The 23419-nt window shown below is 36.1% G+C and overlaps 1 protein-coding gene across 3 annotated transcripts in view; it reads left to right on the top strand.

Annotated features, from left to right (window-relative positions):
* The window catches only part of GREB1L (growth regulation by estrogen in breast cancer 1 like), a 291844-nt gene that overhangs the window by 136280 nt on the left and 132145 nt on the right, over nucleotides 1–23419 (top strand). For all 3 annotated transcript variants that reach the window (XM_023510203.1, XM_023510202.1, XM_023510204.1), the window contains exons 2-4: nucleotides 1050–1159; nucleotides 16746–16905; nucleotides 17742–17939. In XM_023510203.1, coding sequence (XP_023365971.1) covers nucleotides 16749–16905; nucleotides 17742–17939 — 355 coding nt within the window. In that variant the 5' untranslated portion in view covers nucleotides 1050–1159; nucleotides 16746–16748. The remainder of the gene's footprint in view (nucleotides 1–1049; nucleotides 1160–16745; nucleotides 16906–17741; nucleotides 17940–23419) is intronic.

Raw genomic sequence — 23419 nt, 5'->3', positions numbered from 1 at the left:
ACCCTCCTGACTTAGAAAAAGATGTCTATTTGTTTGTGGGTAGATGAGAAATATGTGGGTTTGAAAGTCTGGGTCTTGCATTTTGTGTTACTCTTTTGCCTGATGACATTCTTGTGACAGTTAAGAGAGGCAAGATAATATTTTTATTCCAAAATCTAAAATGGTTCTTTTTTCCATTTGGCATAAAAGGAAAGCAAAATGAAAAAGAAACATTTTTTTAGACAACATGAGTTAATTTTACTTCAAATATTTTAGTGCTATAAATATTCATATTGAAATTTTCTATACCCATAGGAAAAGTCTCTTGTTTTCTTTCTAGACACAGTAACAAAGGACTAGAAGTGCTTCTAAGTTATGTATAAAAATGAATGACAAATGTTTTTTATTTCACTTTATGCTTTACAACTATATTTCCTATTTTTTCCTGCAATAGTTTATAATGACCATAAGCTAGTAAAGGGAGAGATTAATATGCATACTATAATTTTCAACCAATTATATGTAATTACAATTAATTTTATATCTTCTAGAAATAAGAAGGGTAGGAGATAGTAGCTTTTTTTGTACTTGCAGGCTTTCTTCTTAGAAATGATTCAGTCAATATTAGTTATGTTTCACATTATTGATAGTTTTTTGAGTAGGTAAATTTTGGCCAAGAATCAGGGATTATTACTCTTAAATTCCTTACAGTAAGAAAATTATCTTACACTAATTTCACTAATAAAAATAATCTTTGGGACTTTGGCATTATGGTAACACCTGTCACAAATGCAGACTTGATAGACTTATTCAACTTACATTTAATGGGAGGGAAATTATTTTTGAGTATAAATACTAGTGATTATTTTGGGATTTTTTTTAGGAAGCGAGAACATTTGTATGTTTGCCAGTTATGTGCATATGGAATTGTATAAGACTTTGCTAATTATTTTCTACTTGTGACTTTTGTGGAATTACAAATATTTAGATTATCATATTATAGAATATAATGTATTCAGAAATTAACTCATGTCTTTAAATATACATTTTTATTTTTTATGTTTTTGCAGGTGCAAAAAAAGCTTTAAACAAGTTAAAATCTAGGCAACAGACTCCCTGAAGTGTTGACTGCCCAACCTAATCATGAACGTGATTCAAAAATGTTAATTAATAAACCAAGGTATTGTATAATTATATATGCCCCCCCCCCGGATTTTCAAGATCAAATTTGTTTTAGGAAGTTGTATATAGAATTTGAAAAAAACTACTATACTTTATCCTTAAGGTGATTAAGCAATATTTCCATGACCTTTTTTTCTTCCATTTCCTCCCCTCTCTGCTTTCATCTCCCCTCACCAATCTTCCCTCTCCTCCTCAACAAAATTTATTCGCAATAAGTTTTTTTCCTAAAGCAACCTATGTTCCTAAATTTTCCCTATGTATACAACTAATTCCTATATATCTATCTACGTTAAGAAAATAAGAATGTAGTTTTTGATTCTCCTTTGTTGATTTCAATTTTATCTTTCAAATTGTCTATTGTAAGAGACTTTCCAGATTATCAGCTTCTGCAGAAAAACTCAAACACTATCTAGGACCATATATATTTAAACTTTTTCTCATTTAACACTTTCTGAGATGTATAATGGTTTTATGAAAGTTTTCTTTTTCTAGTTTTAGAATGCTTTTAATTTCAAAAAGGGAAAAGATAATATAACTTTTTTCCCCCATTCCTATGTGGGAATCAAAAGTTCACTTATCAAAAGCTCACTTAGAATTGAGAATTTAAAGCTACTGTTTTAGGTAGATCTTGCCTAACAGGGAAAGGTATATCCCAAGACTGTCTCTCTCCTTTTGGAAGTTATGATTTGTTTAAATGGCCTAGCATTTCCAACAGAGGCCAAAGATCTTTTCCTCTTTTATGACCTGTTGTATCCTTTTGAGGCCAAAAAGAACAAGAGGGTCATTGCCACTTCAGCCTAGTCCCTGTTTGTCCTCCATGGTGACTACGCAGATACTGAAACACAGTAGTAGCGTAACATTTGGGCCTGGAACATCTGGAAAATGGTCAGAGAGAGAGAGTGGAGGAGACAGAAGAAAGAGAGAGAACTGTTGCATTTTGTTTCACCAGGTGCTAGGAGGAAGCAACATTAGCCTTTTTGATATGGGAGGCACATTCTGTGGACCCTGGAGTTAGGCTTCAACAATTGAGGAGGTCAAAGGACAGCTGAGAGGGGTCAGTGAGACACCATGGGGTGTATTTTGTTACTTAGTAAAAGGAGCAGCCTCCTAAAACCTTAAAGGATTCTCTTGAAAATCTGTGTTGTGAAAAGGTTTTATGAGTCTCATGGCAAAAACTGCTGATTTATCTAAGGAATGCTCGCTTTTGTCTAATGGAAGGATAATCCTTACCAAATGTTGGCAACTACTATAATAGTCAATATAGGCCTGAAAGAACAGTTAAGGTTTAAAGTGTACTTTGCTTTCCAAAATGTTTATCATTTTAACGTTTCTCTCTCAGTGAAGAATTCTGCACTGTTGAAATATTACTTTTTCTTTGCTTACAGCAGAAAGTGCAGGAGGGGGGATTGAGGATGGAGAGACTGAGGTAGAAGTGAGCGTACATTAATTTAAAAATTATTCTATGAGATTTTGACCTTACCTATGAATAGTATATTATTATTAAACCTTTATAAATACCAAAACTTTCTAATTTTAAAAAGTTATCTTTGAATTTATTTTAATTTATAAGGGAAATGCGGGGCATATGAAGTGTAATGTTTCTGGATTACAGATTTTTTTATTTAGTTGTTGGTAGTTGATAGAAGGGGCTATCAGTTTATGAATGACCTTAAACTTTTTGTTTCTCCCTAAATGTGTCAAGAGGAAAATCAATATCAGAATTGAGAGTAGAGAATAAGAAAAGCACTATAATAGGGAATTTTCTCTTTGAAAACAAAAGGAGAAGGGGAAAATATCTACATGTTGTAAAAACTCTCTTTACCACAGCCCATGACCTCATGAGGCCGCTTCCATGATGTGGATACCTTTGAATATTACCTCCCTAGTAGATAGGTTGTGCAAATGAATTGTTAGGGAAGCTGACAGTATTTCTATATTCCAATTTATACACTATGTTTGATATTCCATATTTTCCATGTTTGATATTACATATATATAGAAAGCATATATGATAATGTGTATTGTAAGGGAAAAGAGGTAAAATGATGAGAAGTATATAAAAGGCCTTGTTAATTTATAAATTTACAGTATGTATCACTTGTGTGTGTGATTTTTTAAAATCCTGTCCAATAATAGACTAATGATTGGACCATATCTAATTGAAGGAACATAGCTATAAAATCTAAGGCTCAGCATACAGTGTGATTTTTTTTCCTTTTTTCTCAGGTTAAGGCACCTTTCAACAACTAATTTAGAAATGTATGTGTAGTGAGTGATAATTGCTAGAGAAAACCCACAGCTGTTTGAGTAGTGTTGAAATCATGGCAAAACTGACAAATACAATTAGCAATGTTAATGAGATAAAACACAGAAAGGAGGCAGGTGACAGAGTGGCAAGATGAAGGTCACAGGAGTAACACATCCATAAAAGAACAAAATTAGAATGTAAGAATGTTTTTTAAAAAAGAAAAAGAACAGAATGTTTACAGGTGCTTTGAATTTCCAGCTTTTTCTTTTAAACTAAGTCCTCCTCTTTTATTACTCTCCAAAGTAGCAGCAGAATGTGTGTTTTCCATGTTAAATAATTTAGATACATATTTGTTTAGCCCCTAACTCATATCTGATTTTGACAGAAGACAACTGTTTGGCAGTAGTATTTAAGAAATACAATCAAATTTTGCTGATTCTAAGGCAATTTTGATTTGGAGTATTTTTTTACAGTCAGGTTTAAATATGCTTCTATGTTACTATAATTACTGTGAGTGGGGATTTCTTTACCTCTCTTGCACCTTGATAATGCTTAGTAATCCAGATACATCACAAAGGACCCTCTGTTTCTAGATTTAGTGGCCCACCATTATCAAAAACAAAACAAAACCCAAAAAACCTATAGAAGTCTTTAATGTATTATCAATAATTATGTTTATCTGGTTAATGTTGATAGCCCACTTTCCAAATAACTGCTTAGGAAAATTCAGTGGGGCTAGGCAAATAAGAGAAATTAGGTGAGTGCAGTATGAAAAATAGTTGTCTGTGCCTTTCCCACTCTACTTTTTAAAGTGTCAGGTGAAATTTGGAAAATTACTGTAGTGTCTTTGGAAATTCTACTCTGTGTTGGGAAACATTTTTGCCTCTCGTGTTTTATATAGATTCTAATGATGGTTGTGGTATATCCCCAAAGTTTGTTCTCTGAAACCATAGTCTCTCTGACTCTGAGTGAGGCAGGGCTGATGGATGTGGTGAGCCACACTTTGGAAGCATTTCTCATTTAATGTTTTCTGTTCTGATTATTGACTGTTTTTCCTGTTGAAAAATTGGTCTCTAGTGACATGGTAGAGGTTATGTGTTGTCTATTATTGTTTGTTTCTTTGATCTTACACACGGATTGCCTCTGGTAATTATACTAGTTCAAGAGAGTCTTGACAAGAGGTGTTTATTTTACAGAAGAATTTCTGGCATTTCAAGGAAGAAAGTAAAGATTTTCAGTAGGAAAGTGTACTTCTTTGTTAGGAAAAATAGCATTGTACTTTCATCTTGTAATTATAACAGTTTTTAGTCACTATTATGAAATTAGTTGGCATATTATAGTAATTATTTTCACAACAATTTAACATATTACATATCTGTAAATATATAGTAGGACCTCTAAGTTGACCACTCGAGGGACTGTAACAAACTGGCACATACATAAGGAACTAGGTCTACTGTACTGATACATACATGTGGTACATGTCTGGTCTATGAAAATTGGGTTAACTTAAGTAGGTGGATGATGCAGGGAGGTGGTCAATTATGAAGGTTATACTGTACTAGCAACTTACTAGGGTTGGGTTTTTACTTCAGTATCTAAGATACTTTTGGTTTCAGAAACTGTCAAAAGAGATTCTTCCAAATTTAAATGTACAGAACTATTAAAAGAAGTTGAAATTTTTGTCTTTTAATCTGATTGCATTTTCTAAAGATGCTCAGCAAGGAGGATGAATAAAAATGAATTAAAATGTTTTTGTTTTGAATATGTGGTTAGCTTTGTGCTTTTTTGGAATGTGCTTGGGAAAAGATGATATCTCTTCAGACTTATTTAATGTGTAATTGGATAAGAGACAAAAACTCCATTTATTCATTTTTTTACTCAATTCCAGCTTTAAACAAAATATTTCCCCCAGAACACTCTAAGTCCATTGGGGAAGTTATACAAACACTAGACCCAACTAACTATAATTAGAAGTGACAAATATCAATTTAAAAAGAAAAAATGAAATGCTAAAAAAGCACAAAAGAGAGAAATTCTATGATTATTTTAAATTTTGGATTCTAGACTCCATGAATGCTTGCAAGAACTACATTTGGTTTATTTGTCTAGAAGTCATACATTATCACTCGCATTGGTGAATATTTTTAATAGAGAAAATATCTAAGCAGTAATATAATAACAAATGGTTTTCTTATACAAATTCAAAGAATTTCATCACTGTAAGGGTCAGTCAAAATCTATTCTATACATTCATTTTACAATGAAGAAACTGAGCTTGAGAGGGGTTAAGTGATTTGCTGAAGATCACATCACTAGGGATATAGACAGAGCCTGGAACCTCAGAAATCTTTTATCTCAGTCATTGTGTGCACTCTAGAGTTGCACTGTCCAGTATGGTAGCTCCAAGCCACTTATAGCTATTTAAGTTAATTACAATTAAATAAAATTGAAATTTTAGTTCCTTAGTCACATTGACCACATTTCAAGTGCTCTCTCCCTGTCATGTATATGTCACAACTAACTGTATCTGACAGTGCAAAATACATGCATTTCCATCATCTCATAAAATTTTACTGGATAACACTACTCTTAGTGTCAAAAATTGTCTCTCATGATTTGTATATGTGATTGTAAAATTTTTTTAATGATAGGATATGGTGACAAATAGAAGCTTTTGGATCTGTTATGTTAATGGTCATTAGTTATTTGTTCCTAAAGCAATGCCCCCAAATCTAACATAGTATTCAACTCATACGAGGGCAAGAATGTATCTTACTTTTCTTAGTATGCATAATGCTAAAACAAGAAAAAACAGGCTTAGAGCGGTGGCTTTTACCTGTAATCCTAGCACTTTGGGAGGCCAATGTGGGAGGATCACTTGAAGTCAGGTGTTTAGACAGCTTGAGTAATATAAACTGTGTCTCTGAAAAAAATTTTAAAAATTGGCCAGGCATGGTGGCCCCAGGTACCTGGGAGGCCAAGGTGGGAGGACTGCTTGAGTCTAGAAGTTTGAGATTGCAATGAGCTATAATGCCACTGCACTCTAGCTCATGAAACAGAGCAAGACCTTGTCTACAAAAAATAAACTACTATTGCTACTAACATTTTCTTTACTCCTATTTGTGCCATCACTATTCTAAATATTTTATATACTACATATGAAATTTCATGTATTCTCATAAAAAACCTATGAGATTGGTAGTATCATCCCCATTTACTGATGAAACATGAAGTAACTTGCCCAGTATCATGTAGGAAGTATGTGAGTACAAGATTTGAATTAAGATCATCTCACTTAGAGCCAATGTAATTAACTACCTTGATAGTAAGATTTTTATAAATGCTGGCTGGCTGGCTAAATAACTATTGAAGTATAAAAAGTGAGTAAATAAAGTAAATTAAAAGGTAACAGAAAACTAGGAAGTTATACAAAGTTGTCTTTTTAGTACTGTTCCTGGCACACGGTTGATAAATTGTACATTAAAAGTATTAATCTCAAACCAAAAATAATTACACACACACACAATATGTATCACCTCCCCCCCCCATCCTTTTTTTCTGTTTCAAACAGCCTGTTTTAGCAGGAAAAGTATGGACTTTTGAGTTTAAGTTTAAATCCTAGTCCCAACATTTACAAACTGGATGACCTTGGTTTGTTGCAGAAACTAGGTCATTTGCCCTATGGATTTGTCCTTCATTCTTAATCTGCTTATGTCCTTGTGGTTTCATTTCATTTGCTCCTTGGCACTATAAATGGAAGTTGCTCTAGTCTAACGGGTTGTCTAGAGTCATTATACTGTATGGCAGCAATACTTCCAAGGTGGTGTTCTAGGAAGACACACAGTGTCTCACTGCATCACTTTTAATGATGCTAAACTTTTATGAGTATGTTGAGGAGGTGACAGTTCATCTCTCTTGTTATAAAGTTCCCCATCAACCTTCTATCTCACAGTTTCACTTATTATCATTGCCTACATGCATTTTTCATCAGAAGTTGCAAAGTGATAATTTTACAATTCTGCTGTTCTTTGTACATTTTATTAAATAAAATTATTAAAAAATAAATGCTTTCTCAATAACCAAGACTATTCTTTTCCTGCTAATAAATAGTGTTCAATGAGGAGCTTTTTATGTTTTTGTTTTTCTAAGAGGAGTTCCCTTTTTCTCCTTGAGTAGCAAAATTACTTTGTGACTTTTTATGTTTTAAAAATGCTTCAGTTAATTGCATTTATTCCCTCTTATGTTCAGTTTCTCTAATCCTTAGCTCATGGGAGTCCTTCCGGTGGTATCCTATGTCTTTTGACATGACAAATTAGTTCCTGATACCTTCTTTACTTCCCTACAGACTTGGAACTAGTCATTCCTTCAAGGGGCCTTAATTCCTTTCAGTGGGGGAGGTATTAGGAAACTGTAATCAGAGTTGTAGAAAGTTCTTATTAATAGTTAATGAAAGTTAGGCATGGTGGTTCTCACCTATAATCCTAGCACTCTGGGAGGCTGAGGCTGGTGAATCACCTGAGCTCAGGAGTTTGAAACCAGCCTGAGCAAAAGTGAGACCCAGTTACTACTAACAATAGAAAAACTAGCTAGGCGTTGTGGCAGGTGACTATAGTCCCAGCTATTTGAGAGGCTGAGGCAAGAGGATCACCTTACCCAGGAGCTTGAGGTTACTGTGAGCTATGATGATGCCAAGGTACTCTACCCAGGGAGACAGAGTAAGACTCTGTCTCAAAAAAAAAAAGTAGTTAATGTCATTGCTTCTAGAACTTTTCAGTGGACAAAGCTTGAAAATATATATTTTAAAACTTGAAAAATGAGTTATTACCTAGAAGATGTATGTCATGTCCCCATCTACCTGCTTCATTGCTTAACTTGCTACTAAAACCAGGCAACCCAAAGTAGTACCTCAGATACCTTTCTCTCTTAGAATGTATATGATTAAAAAAAAAGAAAAGTCAGTGTTATTCTTCCTTGTCACTTCCTTTTTAGGACTTCTTTTTAAAATTACTGTTTATTTTCTCCTGGTAGTTGTTATTAAAAGACAACTTTTTTTTTTTTTTTTGAGACAGAGTTGTACTCTGTTGTCCTTGGTAGAGTGCTGTGACATCATAGTTCACAGCAACTTTAGACTCTTGGGCTCAAGCTGGAACTATAGGTGCTGGCCACAACACCCCAATAATTTTTCTATTTTTGGTAGAGAAGGGGGTCTTACTGTTGCTCAGGCTAGTCTAGAACTCCACCAGCCTCGTCCTCCCGATGTGCTAGGATTAAAGGCATGGGCCACCATAGCCAGCCATAAAAGATAACTTTTATTAAAAGACAACTGAAATATTTACACATAGTCAAAAGAACTTGTTGAGGGGGTATGGTTGTATCAGTACAAAGGTATGATCTTACCTGGAAGAAAATAATTTGGAGTAGTTAAACTAGAAGGCAGCAGTAGAAACTTCACTCTTACAGGGAGCCTGTAGATCTCATTTTCCTGGACACTTAAAGCACCAGCAAGGAGTGGAGGGATATTTACTTTGCAAATTCAGTTGTTCTTACCACCTTTTTGAGTAGTCAAATTATTTTTAAAATACTTTTTCAAGGGTAGTGATAGAGTTGGGATAAGCTCAGTTGCTATGTGATGTTTTCGTTTTCCTTTAATTATGTTATTCTGCAATACTCTTCATTATTTTAAAACTTGGAAGATACCAATAAGAAAAAAGAAAGATAACTGATAAATAACTCCGCCATCAACAGGTAAACATCGTTAACAGTTTGTTTTATTACTACTTACTGGCTTTTTTTCCTGCTTACATCAATATTATCTTCATAAAGAAAACTGTATTATAAAATTTCTAATAAATTCACATCATATTATTAACATACATTTTTATCTTATGACTTATATCTACCCTAATTAAGTGTTCTTCCAGGAATGGAGAAGGAAATTGAAATTAAATTCTGTTAAATTTTTTAAGGTGACAGATTAGGCAACTTCTCAAATTTAGTGCTTCTTTTTAACCTGATGTGAGGAGACAAGGAAGAGAATGCTCTCGAATTTAATTTCTCTTTCTTAATGAGCTCCAGAAAACTTGCTCTTGTCCTTATAAAATAGAAAATAAAACCTTATGTAGAGAGAAGAAAGATTGAAGGAAAATAAGACAAGTTCTTATACTATATGTATTCCTAACATTTTAGGGAATTGATAAGAATGTTTTTAATTTCTAGATTTGCCATAGCATAGGAAATACGAGTAACTCTTCTAAAGTTGAAAGCAATGGTTAGAAAAAGGGTATAGGCAGAGAATTCCCAAAATCAGCTGGTTAGGCTGTCAGCTGGTCTGATGCTTTGACGCCGGGTCTGTGCTTCCTCCTCCTGTCTGTGCATATAGTTATTCTTTATGAGGCAATTTACTCTCTGTTCATCTTTTTCTCTTATTAATTCTGATGAAGAGATTTTTAGTGGGGGAGTTTTTAAAAGGGAGAGGGTCACTTTGTTTTTGCTTTTAAAATTATCATTTGGCTTTTTGCCTATTAGCCAAAAAAACAATTTTAAGGTAAAACTCTCTGTTCAGCCTTGTCTTGCAGCTGTGACATGTAAAGACAAGGGCACATCAGCAAATGAAAATTTTCTTGACTTGTGTGTGTGTGTGTGGTTGCAATTTAGTGGTACTTTACAGAGAATCCATTTACTCACGTGGGTCATTTTGGTAAGTGTTTTAGTATCTGTAGCCAAACTGGTTGGGTTCTACCCTGTCTTTGCCATTTCCTTGTAGTGTTATCTCGGGCAAGTTCATTAACTTCTCTAGGCCTCAGTTTTCTTAAAAATGTAGGCAATAATAGCATTTGCTCAACACTTAGATTGGCTCTCCATGTTACTATTATAATTGTCTCCAAAGAACAAGGCTTCTTTTCACATTTCTTAATAATAATGACAACTACAACTCCCACCATTAACTGTCACCACTACCACCACCACCGCCATCATCAGTACTAGTAATAAAGATAACAGCCCCTGCTATTGCATCAGCTGCCAACACCACCAACAGCTCCTGCCATTGAGATATGTGCTTCACGTGTAAATTTATGTATTTATTTATTTTTGAGACAGAGTCTCACTCTGTTGCCCTGGGTAGAGTGCCATAGCATCACAATTCACAACAACATCAAACTACTGAGCTTAAGCTATTCTCCTGCCTCCGCCTCCTGAGTAGCTGGGACTATAGGTGCCCACCACAACACTCAGCTAGTTTTTTCTAATTTTAGTAGAGATTGGAGTCTTGCCCTTGCTCAGGTTGGTCTTGAACTCTTGAGCTCAAGCAATCCACCCGCTTTAGCCTCCCAGAGTGCTAGGATTATAGCCCTACACCACCACACCCAGCCTCACACAAAAATTTAAATGAACTTTTTAATGATGAGAATATGTTTTCTGAGACCTGATTTGATACTTTAAAAAGTCTTTGAGAATAAAAGAAAATTTAATTACTGAGGGCATTTTTCTTCTATGCTAGGTACTTAATAATTACTGTGTGAGTGCAATATTAATAACAGAGTAATTATTACCTGTGAAACTTTTAACAAAAAGGAATAAAATCATTACAGATCAAGGAGTATTCTCCCTCAGAGTGCATTGCTTATCCTTCTTATTTTCAAGAAAAAAAGAATTCAGGAGAGGGTGTGGACGCATTAGCAGGCCACCTTTTTCTCAAACTACTCACTTTTTTCACCTCTGCAGTCCCCCTTCCTGAAGCCACCAGAGATAGAGGCTGCCTGTCTTACCCACATCCCCGTTCCTTAATCTTTCTTTCTGTAGAAAAAGGGAGAAGGTTGGGGCAAAAAGACCCCAAACCACAATGTTATGGTGGTTTCAAGTTGATCTTATTTACATTTTGAGCAATTAATTGGTGATGCACGAAGAACCCATTTTGTTGATTATCCTTTTCTTAGGATACTTTCTCAATACCACAAAAGTATCCATTAGTGTCTCAGGGACCTGTAATGCCATAACAAAACATTTAACAGAGTTCATCCTTTTGTAATTTTATAATAAGAAAAGAAAGTATGGAAAAGCAATGTAATATAGCCTCATAAACTTGATGTCAGCCAGATATATAAAATATATAATTATGTAAGTGATTTCACACATTGGCCTTCTCATTGCATATGATTTAATGACTAATTCTGAGAAGTATTTTTGCATCTTCTGCCTGAAGTCAGATTTATTTACGCTGACTTTATTCGTTATGCCGTCTCTTTGACATTCAGAGGCAAAGAAGGCTCATAGTCTGGGTGGATCATGCCAGCAATTTCAGTGGCCCTAAATATCATGGCATAAGATATTTACCATAAATTACACAGGCTTCCTCTGACCCAAACCATTCCTTGGCTAGCATTGGACTGTTAAGGGCAGAATTCCACAGTTACACTAAAGAAGTCTGGGGTCACTTCTATAATTCTTTTTTTTTTTTTTTTTTTAGATGGAGCCTCAAGCTATCCCCCTGGGTAGAGTGCTATGGCATCATAGCTCACAGCAACCTCCAACTCCTGGGCTCAAGCGAGTCTCCTGCCTCTGCCTCCCAAGTAGCTGGGACTACAGGCACCTGCCACAACGCCCGGCCGTTTTTTGGTTGCAGCCATCATTGTTGTTTGGCGGCCCGGGCTGGGGATTCGAACCCACCACCTTAGGTGTATGTGGCTGGCGCCTTAACCGCTTGAGCCACAGGCGCCGAGCCACTTCTATAATTCTTTATATTATCATTAGAATTGTTTAAATGCCCAGTTAATGTCTTTATTTGGAATAAAGTCAGCTAATTCCTCTTTCCCTACCAGGTCTGATTAGGGAATGGATACTTCCCCTTGTCATTATCAGAGCATTGCTAATGCTCTTGTAGGATTATGTGTATCTTCTATGTTAGTGAAATGCCACTGCCTATTTTTATGTTGATTTAAACTTTTTATTCAGCACAATTTTTATTGCACTGTATTTATGTATCTATCGTAACATTCCTTAAACCATAAAGGGGATTGAGATGATACGATTTTCCATGTATAATTGGGCATTTCTTTACTAAACTTAAAAGATCTCTTGGAGAATGTAGGTTTTCAAGATTTTTCAGGATGAAAGGAAGATAGCTTATTAGAATGGTACTAGATTAAGATGAAGCAAAATTTCTAGTCACTTGGTGCTCTGAAGAAAGGCTAAAGGTCCACCTTTGAAGTTATTCCATTGTTCACGGATAAGAAATCCCATTATTAACTCTGTGCTAGTTCCTGGTGGTTTTTTCCTTTTAGCAAAGAAGGAAGGTGAAATGGTTGTTGGATTTTGACTTAGATGCACAAACTAGTGACACAGCATATTTATCTTCCATCCCCCACCCTGCTTTTATCATGTGTAGTACTGTTAAAAAATAAATTGCTTTTAAGCTTTAAAAATTGTAAATGTTTATCATTATATTGGTGGGAGTCTTAAGTGCTTAGCCAAAAACTTGGTGTTTCAGGAAAATTTCATTACACAGACTTTGTTGATTTTCTTCTATTTCAACTTTTTTTTTTATTAAATCATAGCTGTGTACATTAATGCAGTCATGGGGTGCAGTGTGCTGTTTTTATATACAGTTTGAAATATCATCAAACTGGTTAACACAGCCTTCATGTCATTTTCTTAGTAATTGTGTTAAGACATTTATATTCTACATTTAGAAAGATTCACATGTACTCTTAAAAGATGAACCATAGGCGTGAGACAGTCTTACTTTGTCTCCCTGGATGGAGTGCCATGGCGTCATAGCTCATAGCAACCTCAACTCCTGAGCTCAAGCGATTCTCCTCCCTCAGCCTCCTAAGTAGCTGGGAATACAGGAACCTGACACAACGCTTGGCTAATTTTTCTATTTTTAGTAGAGATGGGATCTTGCTATTCTTCAGAGCTGGTCTCCAACTCTTGAGCTCAAGAGATCCGTCCGCCTCGGCCTCCCAGAGTGCTAGGATTACAGGCGTGAGCCACCATACCCAGCCCATTTCAATAAAATAAATAAATAAATTACTAATAAATTATTATTTTTTTGAGACAGAGTCTTACTATGTCTCCCTGGGTAGAGTGCCGTGGCAGCATAGCTCACAGCAACCTCAAACTCTTGGGTTCAAGCGATTGTCTTGCCTCAGCCTGCTAAGTAGCTGAGACTACAGGCACCCACCACAATGCCCAGCTCTTTTTGTTGCAGTTGTCATTGTTCTTTAGCTGGCTTGGGCCAGATTCGAACCTATCAGCCTTAGTGTATGTGGCTGGCACCATAACCACTATGCTATGAGCACTGAGCCCCATTTTAACTTTTAATATAATATTTCTCTCTATATATATGTGTGTGTGTGTGTGTGTGTATAAACAACTTTTAATTAGATAGGGTACAATTTTGGCATATGCTTTTTATAAGAAAGGAATATAGTAATTTAAATCCATATCATTTAGTTTTTTTCTTACTTACTATGAGAAAGGATGACAAAATAGGATCCGGCTTTTTTTCCACATCATGGGAATCTCTAAGAAAGCTTTGGTAAACCTAACCACTCATGGAAATCACTGTGCACTACTCACTGCTCCCAGGAATCATGTAAGAAGCCTCCTTTACTATACAGGCAGTCTGGGGTTATGAACAAGATAGATTACATAGGTTTGTTTGCAAATGGAATTTGTATGTTAGTTAGAACAGGTACATTTACAGCCTGTTTGTAAGTGCCAGTCGTAACATCAGTTGTGTATTTGTGACTCAGAGACGTACTGTAATAGCCTCCATTTATAAGTGCTAGGTGTATGTAACTCAGAAGTACCTTTGTACAAGTAACTCAAAGGCACCAAAATCTTCTGTGGAGCTCCTGTGTGTGTGTCTAGGAAATGTAAGAGCAGGAGGTGGATGGCTGTACATCCCTCATCTGCCCATGAGTTGACGGCAGGATCACGTCCCCCTTCCTGGGGAGCCAGATGTGTCTTCAGGGTCCTTCTCAACCAGTCCTTCAGGGAGTCAGTCAGAGCTGGCATTCCAGATGAAATGCAGTTATCTTCCCTCTCTTTGACAGAAGTGGGGTGAAGATAGTCTCACAATTACCTGTCCTGATGTGAGATTTGCCCACGTTGAACCCACACAGTTAGGATGCAGATGTTCACTACTTGGCTAGATAAACTGAGTCCTGGCTCCATCCTTTACAGCTAAGTGACAGTGAGTAAGTCACTTAGCTTCTCCAAGTTTCAGTTTTTTTGCTTTGTTTTTTAATCTGTGAAGTGGAAAGAAGTCATACTTACTTAAAATGTTGAAGATTAAATAGGACAATTTTTATAAAGTCTTTATCATACTGTCTAGTCCAATAGTTCTCAAACTGTTAGTCTCAGAACCTCTTCATATACTCTTCAAAATTATTGAGGCCGCCACAGAGTTTTTGTTTACATAGGCTATGTTTATTAGAAATTAAAGCTAAGAAACTTTAAAAATATTTATTACCTTTAAAAATTAACAATAACCCACTACATATTAACATAAATAACATGTTTTATGAAAAATAACTATTTTCTGAAGTCAAGTTAGAAGAGTAACCTAATTTGCTTCTGCATTCAGTCTGTTGTAACATCACACATCATATAGATTCTGGAAAATGAGAGTGAAAAAGGCAAATAATACCCTAGTAATCATTTGAAAATAGTTTGGACATTGTGGACCACCAAAAGGGTATTGGGGCCCCTGGACACTGTTTTTGAGAATTGTTGATTTAGCCAATACTTAGTACCCAATACATTGTAGCTATTGTTGTTATGCATAGAAATTTTTATAACCAACATGTACTGTATAAATCTTAGTGATAAGAAGTAAATGTCATGCCTTCAAAACTTTTTATTATAGGGCCGGGAGAGGTGACTCACGTCTGTGATCCCAGCACTCGGGGAGGCTAAGGCAGATGGATTGCTTGAGTTCTGGACTTTGAGACCAGCCTGAGCAAGAGTGAGACTCCGTCTCTACTAAAAATAGAAAAAACTAGACAGGGTCTTGTGGTCTGTGCCTATGGTTACAGCTACTCGGGAGGCTGAGGCAGGAAGATCACTTGAGCCTCAGAGTTTGAGGTTGCTGTGAGCTAGGATAATGCACAGCACTCCATCCAAGGCAACAAAGTGAGATGCTGTCTCAAAAAATCCCAAAAAACTTTTTACTATATACTTTCCTGAAGGGTCCCAAATAAGATTATACTTTAGATGAGGGAAAAGAAGCAACAATATTTTTCAAATAAATATTAATAATATATAAATGAGTTCTTTGATAAAAAGGCTCAAATTTTGCTTTCATGAATTTGTTAATTAAATATATTATCATAAAGTTTTCTTGTTCCAGAGTATAGCCTTTTTCCCCCCTCTATAGCAGTGTTTTTCAACCTTTTTTTTTTTAATCTCACAGCACACTTGAACCTATAGTTAAACTTCCATGGCACACTTAAAATGTGTTATAAAAAAAAAAAAAAGAGTAAAGGAACTGGGTGCTGTGGCTCACGCCTATAATTCCAGCACTTGGGAGGCCGAGGCAGGTGGATTGTTTGAGCTCACAGGTTTGAGATGAACCTGAGCCAGAAGGAGACCTTGTTTCTAAAATAGCCTGGGCATTGTGGTGGGCGTCTGTAGTCCTAGTTACTTGGGAGGCTGAAGCAAGAGAATCACTTGAGTCCAAGAGTTTGAGGTTACTGTGAGCTACGATGCCATGGCACTCTACCAAGAGTGACAAAGTGAGACTCTGTCTCAAAAAAAAAAAAAGTGCAAAGAAAAGAGTACACTTATTGTGCTTTGGAATTCTTCAGAAAATTATATAATTAATGACTTCTAAAAATTTGTGTGGCACATCAATTGAAAATCACTGCTCTAGATTATTAGAACTTAGAAAAGAGAGAAGTAATTAGATAGTGCTCTGAAACCAGAGATAGAGTTGATATGGGGTCATGGTGGAGCACCAGTGTGTTAAGGAGGTGGCATGGCCCCATTGTTAACATGGCCAGGCTTCCTGATTAGCAAGTCAGTCATGATTTACTGGTTGGAGAGCCTCGACTTAAAGCATTTATTGCTGTTTGATTCTTAGATACAAGATCTTTTAAAGGGGCTTAAAGAGGTGGGTTTGAACTGTTAAAACAAAAAGTACAAGTGACACAATAACCTAACTTCACACAAGTTGTCTTAATTAGACACATGGGTAGTTCATATAGTTTACATCTTCAGATATATAGGTATAGTTTATATTAGCTAAATGTGTACTTTGAGACATACAAGCTCTAATCATATCAATTTCTCCTTTCTTCCTTTTTTTCCTTGGGGTGGGCCGGTGTAGACCATGGGGAATTCATATGCTGGGCAACTGAAATCTGCTCGATTTGAGGAAGCTCTCCATAACTCCATAGAAGCCTCTCTCAGATGTAGTAGTGTGGTCCCACGGCCCATTTTCTCCCAACTGTACTTGGACCCTGATCAGCATCCCTTCTCATCTGCAGGTAAGTTTCTCAGTCACACACATTTCTAGACTTCTTTTTAAAAATTATTTTATTTCTATTGCTATTATTATTTTTTGCAGATAGTGGTAAGGACAGGGGCATAGATGCCTTTTAAAAGAAGTGAGAGGCCAAGGAGGGAGGACTGCTTGAGACCAGGAGTTCAAGCACAACATGAGCAACATACAAAGACCCTGTCTCTACAAAAAATAGAAAAATTGTCTCGGTGCCCGTACCTCAGCAATTAGGGCCCAGTCACATACACCAAGGCTGACAGGTTTAAACCCAGTCTGGGCCTGCCAAACAACAATGACAACTACAACCAAAAAATAGCCGGGTGTTGTGGCAGGCACCTGTAGTCCCAGCTACTTGGGAGGCTGAGGCAAGAGAATCACTTAAGCCCAAGAGTTTGAGGTTGCTATGAGCTGTAACACCACAGCATTCTACCAAGGGCAACATAATAAGACTCTGTCTCAAAAAAAAAAAAAAATAGAAAAATTAGCCAAGTGTGGTGGTGGGCTCCTGTAGTCCCAGCTACTTGGGAGGCTGAGGCAGGAGGATCACTTGAGTATAGGAGTTTGAGGTTGCTGTGAGCTATGCTGAGGCCTTGGCACTCTAGCTAGCCTGGGTGACAGAGGGACCCCTTGTCTGAAAATAAATAAATAAATAAATAAAGTAAAATATAAAATAAAATAAATGGGGATTCCAAATCTTGGGACCTCTGAATTATTGGCTAAAATGATAGAAAATTGTGGTCTTTCTTTCTATAAATATGTCTTTCATAGATATGAATTTTTATAAAATTTATTAAATTTGCTATGATTCACTTGCTTACACAGATGTCAAACCCAAGGTGGAGGATCTGGATAAAGATTTGGTACACCGGTACACTCAAAATGGAAGTCTGGACTTTTCTAACAATCTAACAGCTAATGAAATGGAAGATGATGAAGATGACGAAGAAATGTCTGATTCAAACAGCCCACCAATTCCCTATTCACAAAAACCTGCCCCAGAAGGATCTTGCACTACTGATGGTGGGTTTTGGTTTTGCTCTCTTTTTTCTGTTTTCCCTCTAATGTTGTCTGGCCTCTTTCCAATCATGACATGTATTGCTCTAGGCTGGAAACCAGTAATTATGGAAAAGAATGAGGAATGATTATGGTCTCACATTATCTCCTGTGACTTCACAACACATGTCTTTAAGAAAGACAAGGCTTATCATCCCATCTTATAGATTAAAAAATAAACCTGAGATTCACAGTTGAACAACTTCTCTGAGATGGTCTGTGGCAAAGGCAAGTCTAAACCCAGGTCAAGGATTTTTCCAGTATTCCATGTACTTCCTGTAAGAAAGTTACTATTTTAGGAAAATTTTTTACTATTCTCTCATGTTACTTTCCATTCTCCCTCCCCCAAACAATCAGGAAGATATCAGATGTTTCATATTTACCTTTCACATTTATATGGAACACTCATCCAATGTAGAGGATTAAAATGTAAATATTTTATAAATATTATAAATGTAAAATGTATCTGTAGATAAGAGAATTAAAATGTAAATATTTTGATAATCCCATTTTATTTATTAGTGTCGAGCTCCTCTTCCACCAAAGCTTTAAACATACTTTTAATAAGAAAATCTTGATATGAAACTTTTTAAGTATTTCATGGTTTTGGTGATATCACAACTTAAATTACACTCTCTTTTCTCCATTTAGTGGTTTACTGTGCTGTTTTCTGACCATCCCAGCTTGATTAGTTTGTAATACTTTATCCAGATTAGACAATTGTTATACCTAGATTGACTAGGACCTGGGATGATTTCAGTGCATGAAAATCTTGTGGGGGATTGGAGGAGAGGGAATGACAAATAATAAAATCTCAGGACATTCCCCTTACAAAGCTTGAAGTACAAATAATTAAAATAAAGCAGAAATTTAAATGGAAATTCATCAGATAATGCTATCTTGGTGTTTTATTTTCTCTTGGCCTTTTTGTTTCTTTTGGGAGGGCTAACCTGATAAACCGTAAAGGGGTCAAAATCCTCTATTTAGGTAGGAGATGAGGAGACCTAAATAACTCTCTTAGTGGTCTATCTGCCTGATTCTCTACAGGGGCCTCTAGCAATTAGTACTACTGCTCTGAGTCAGACCTACCTCTGGCACATCAGTCCTTCTGAAAGTGTTTCCACTTATGATTGTTTTGCCCAGACTTAAGATAAATACATGGTGATTTATTCATTATTTGATGTAACCAGGCCTTTAAACCTGTGGAGGTCACTAGCGTCAAGTTTCTTCTTACTTGCTTTATACCCATCTTCATGCCTTTTATTTAACTGATTTATCAAGTAACAAAGTAGAAGTTGAAATAATGTTCAAAATACTGTTGGATTCCCACTGTGAATCTTGTTATATGTGAGAGTTCCGCAGAACCAGAACAAAAGTTTGAGAAGATATTTTGAAATGTCACATTTTATACCAAAAAGTGAGGAGAGTTCCCCTGTTTTGCTGTGACCTAGGCATGTTTTTAGTTTGCCATGTGGGAACCTGGCACTCCTATATTATTTATATCTGGGTATGGAAAGCAGTTTACTAAGATAAAAAGGGATCTAGAGCTAGCCTGTATCTCTTAAACTTTAAAACACGATTTAATATAAGAAGTATTGGGGAAGGGTAATAGTCATTTTAAAGATAAAGGAGGAACAATTTTTCTGAGAACAAAGAACTATCCCACTCAGATTCAAGATTCAAATTCCAAGGCTACCCCAAAACGCTAGTCCTGCATTTAGACTTCTACATCAGTTACTTTAGATCCGCGGTTCTCAACCTGTGGGTGGCGACCCACAGGAACTGTATTAAAGGGCCATGGCATAAGGAAGGTGGAGAACCACTGCTTTAGATTCTTATAATTAAGGTCCATTATTTAGTTTTCCCCTTTTAATTCATGTGGGAGCAGGCATTTAAAACAAACAGCAATTAATAATTTAGTAGTTGACAGTTTATGCTGTATTTAATGGCTCATTCTAAGATAGTTCTAAGAGTTCTCTTCGTCAAAGGAGGAAGAGTCGCAAAGTTTTCCTTATAAATATGGCAGTGAAATGGGGCCGGACAACGCCTGGGTTTGTTTCTGCAAACCACCTTCCCTAGGTGGGAAATCTTTTGTTTACCTAAGGCTTAAAGGAAGGTAAATCTATTTTTAGAGGCAATTTAGATAAGCAGATACTTAACACCTGGTGGGCTGCTGGGGTTACCATTCAGATGTAAATTTTGGTTGCTAATTTCTTATGTAAATTATTGGAATAGTGTAGGTTCTTACCCCGCTGGGAGGCAGTTGATTGTTTAAAGGGGTAAAGGGCAACCAAATTTTAAGCCTCCCAATATTGCTTTGATTACTTTAGTTTGTGTTTACAGCCGTTACAGTAAACTTTCCCCTCCCCCTTTTAGCTTACTCCGTAACCTTCGAGTTGGAGATAATTGGAGAGTACAAATCTGTTTCTGTGAAGTGAAAAAACCCTGGCTATAGGGCAATGCAGATGAAGTTTATCATCTACTACTAGGTCTACTAAAAAAGGTCTACTATTATTCTTTTTTTTTTTTTAATTAATATCATTTGCTCTGCAACAGCCTTGGTTTTAGGACATTTCATTATTACTCTCAGAAAATGAAATTATTTCGGGAGGCAAGTTTGCAAAATAAATTATTTGTATGTGAATATCAATAACTTATCTTTCCTTTCTTATGTGTGGTAAATAGGCTTAGATGCTTCCTTAGAGTACCCTGAACCTGATCTCTAGTAGCCCCTAACAGAAAGTTCATATCAGTCTTTCTGAATTATTTCAGTTGTAAGTCAGAATTAATTACCCTCCATGGAGTATTAAGGTTTTTTATCATTTAGTTTGAGGTTTTGAGTTTGAATATTTGATCTTTATTAGATTAATAATTGATATGTTTCTAATAGCAGGAAAAAGAACTGCCTGCACATCAGATATTTAGATACTAATGGTCTTGGAATATTATCACATTACATAGATTCTTTGTCCACTTTTCTTTACAGACACACACAGCTTATTTTCTATCTTAAAAAATCAAATAAATAGTCTGGACGGGGTGGCTTGCGCCTGATATCCTAGCACTCTGGGAGGCCAGGGTGGGTGGATTGCCTGAGCTCAGAAGTTTGAGACCAGCCTGAGCAAGAGCAAACCCCATCTCTAATAAAAATAGAAAAACTAGCTAAGCAGTGTGGCAGGCACCTGTAGTCCCAGCTACTTGTGAGGCTGAGGCAAGAGGATCTCTTGAGCCCAAGAGTGTGAGGTTGCTGTGAGCTATGACACTGTGGCACTCTACTCAGAGGAAGGGAGTGAGACTCAGTCTCAAAAAAATTTTTTTAATTAATTATTGCTCTTTGCATAATTTTTTCCTAGGGGATCCCTAATGATATATTTTTGTATATTATTAGTTGATCTGAATACTAACAGTGAAGATTTGGAGGAAACAGTCAGAAAAGAGATATTTATTTTAAAGCAAAAGGCCAGACCTGTGGCGAGTGAACTTATTTTGAGAATTACTACAGACTGAATCCAAGAACTTTTCCTCAACTTCATGACCATTGTTGGCCTCGAAATGATTTCTTCTTAACCATATTAGACTTCCCTGCCTTCCCTTTCTCTCCTGTTCTCTATCTTCTCAATTAAATTGCCTGTGTGGTTTGTGTTTCAAAGTAACTAGAAGGTAAGAAGATAAAGTAGGACCATTGGATTTTATAAAATAGACCATCTATACAGTTTCCATATATCGTCACACTGTTTTGTCTATTACTGACATCTCAATATAGTACATTTGTTGCAATTAATGAATCAATATAGATAAATTCTTAATGATTTTAATAGTAATTAAAGTCCATAATTTATTTGAGTTCTTTAGTTTTTACTTCATGTTCTTTTTCTGTTTCAGGATCCCATCCAAGATATGACATTAGATTCAATTGTTATGCATTCTTATACCCCTCTTCGCTATGAAAGTTTTTCGGACTTTCCTTGTTTTTGATGACGCTTGATAGTTTTAGGAGTATTAGTCAGACATAGTATAGGAGATCTATGGATTCCCCTATTGGAATTTGTCTGATGTTTTTCTCCTGATTAGCCTGGGTTATGGGATTTGGGGAGGAAGATCACAGAAGTTAAGTGCCATTTTCATCATATTATATCAGGGATATATATGATACTGCACCCAGATTGGAGTGCAATAGTGAGATCATAGCTCACTGCAGCCTTGAACTCCTGGCTTCAAGTGATCCTTCTGCCTTGGCCTCCCAAAGTGCTGGAATTACAGGTGTGAGCCACCAACTCTGCCTAAATGAATTATTTGAAATTCTGCTGCATGGGCATTTTCCTTTTTCCCCTTCATGTATTGATTTATTCAGTCATTTGTTTATATCATTATGGACATAAAATAAATATGGGTATTTATAATCCAATACTAATTTATTTTGTTGCTCCAGTTGTTCTAGTTTTGGACGCTGAGAACTCTCTCAGTGGGTTCTTTTGCCAGTTTTATAAACCCTCATCGTTGCAAGGTGTTTGGGGTTTTTTTTTTTAGCCTAAAATAGTACATTTTTCTTTGCTTTTTTTAAGAGAAGAAGGCTAAGAAACATGCTTGTCATGGAATCTGATTGCTTAATAATTCTTACTTTTGACCTGTAGGTGTCCTCATATCATAAGTGGGAAACCCCTCAAACACTAATACTCAAAACTATTTTTGCTTCTTCCTTTGAGTAAACTGTGTGGTTCTCATTTTGCCATAGAAGTTGCTCTGAAATGATCTCCCTTCCAAAGAACGTGCTGCTTTCTTCAGGCGTTCACCACACTAGTTGTGCCTTCTGGATTCTGTCCCTCTTTAGCCCAGAAATAAAATTGTACTCCTCACCTTCATTGTCCTTTTGCTGCAATGTATTGCTTGAGAAGTCTCTTCCTAAGCATGGCTTACCTTTGTGCCTTGTAAAAACTTGAATTCTGAGGATTCATCAGCAAGGATGAGATAGGTAGATGCTGGCATTGTCCAATGTTAGCAGAGACTGGTAAATCAAATGACACTCAGAATTTAATCTGAAAATGCACAAGGAAGTCAGGTGATAGGACCCAGCAAAAACAGGCAAGGAAAAAAACTATAGGCTAGTCCTATGTTAGACTGGAGGAAGGTGAAAAGTTACACGGGCATGTGCCACATAAGGACGTATCTGTCAGTGAGTGAGTGTGTATATGACTGTGGTCTCATAAGAAGGAAGAAGGTAATGGAGCTGGAAAATGCTGGTTATGAAGCCAGTATTACATGTTTATGGTGGTGCTGTTGTAAACTGCTACACTGTCAGTGGTGTAAGCCTAGGACATAGTTATGTACAATATGTGATACTTGATGATGATCATAAATGACTATGTTACTGGCTTATGTATTTACTATACTATTTATAATTATTTTAGAATATACTCCTTCTCTTATTGAAAGTAAAAAAAAAAAAAAAA

The sequence above is a fragment of the Otolemur garnettii genome, unplaced genomic scaffold (assembly GCF_000181295.1).
Source record: "Otolemur garnettii isolate 467f Iridium unplaced genomic scaffold, OtoGar3 scaffold00012, whole genome shotgun sequence".
Taxonomy (NCBI): domain Eukaryota; kingdom Metazoa; phylum Chordata; class Mammalia; order Primates; family Galagidae; genus Otolemur; species Otolemur garnettii.
The sequence above is the reverse complement of the archived record's forward strand: the minus strand, read 5'-3'. Positions and strand labels throughout refer to the sequence as shown.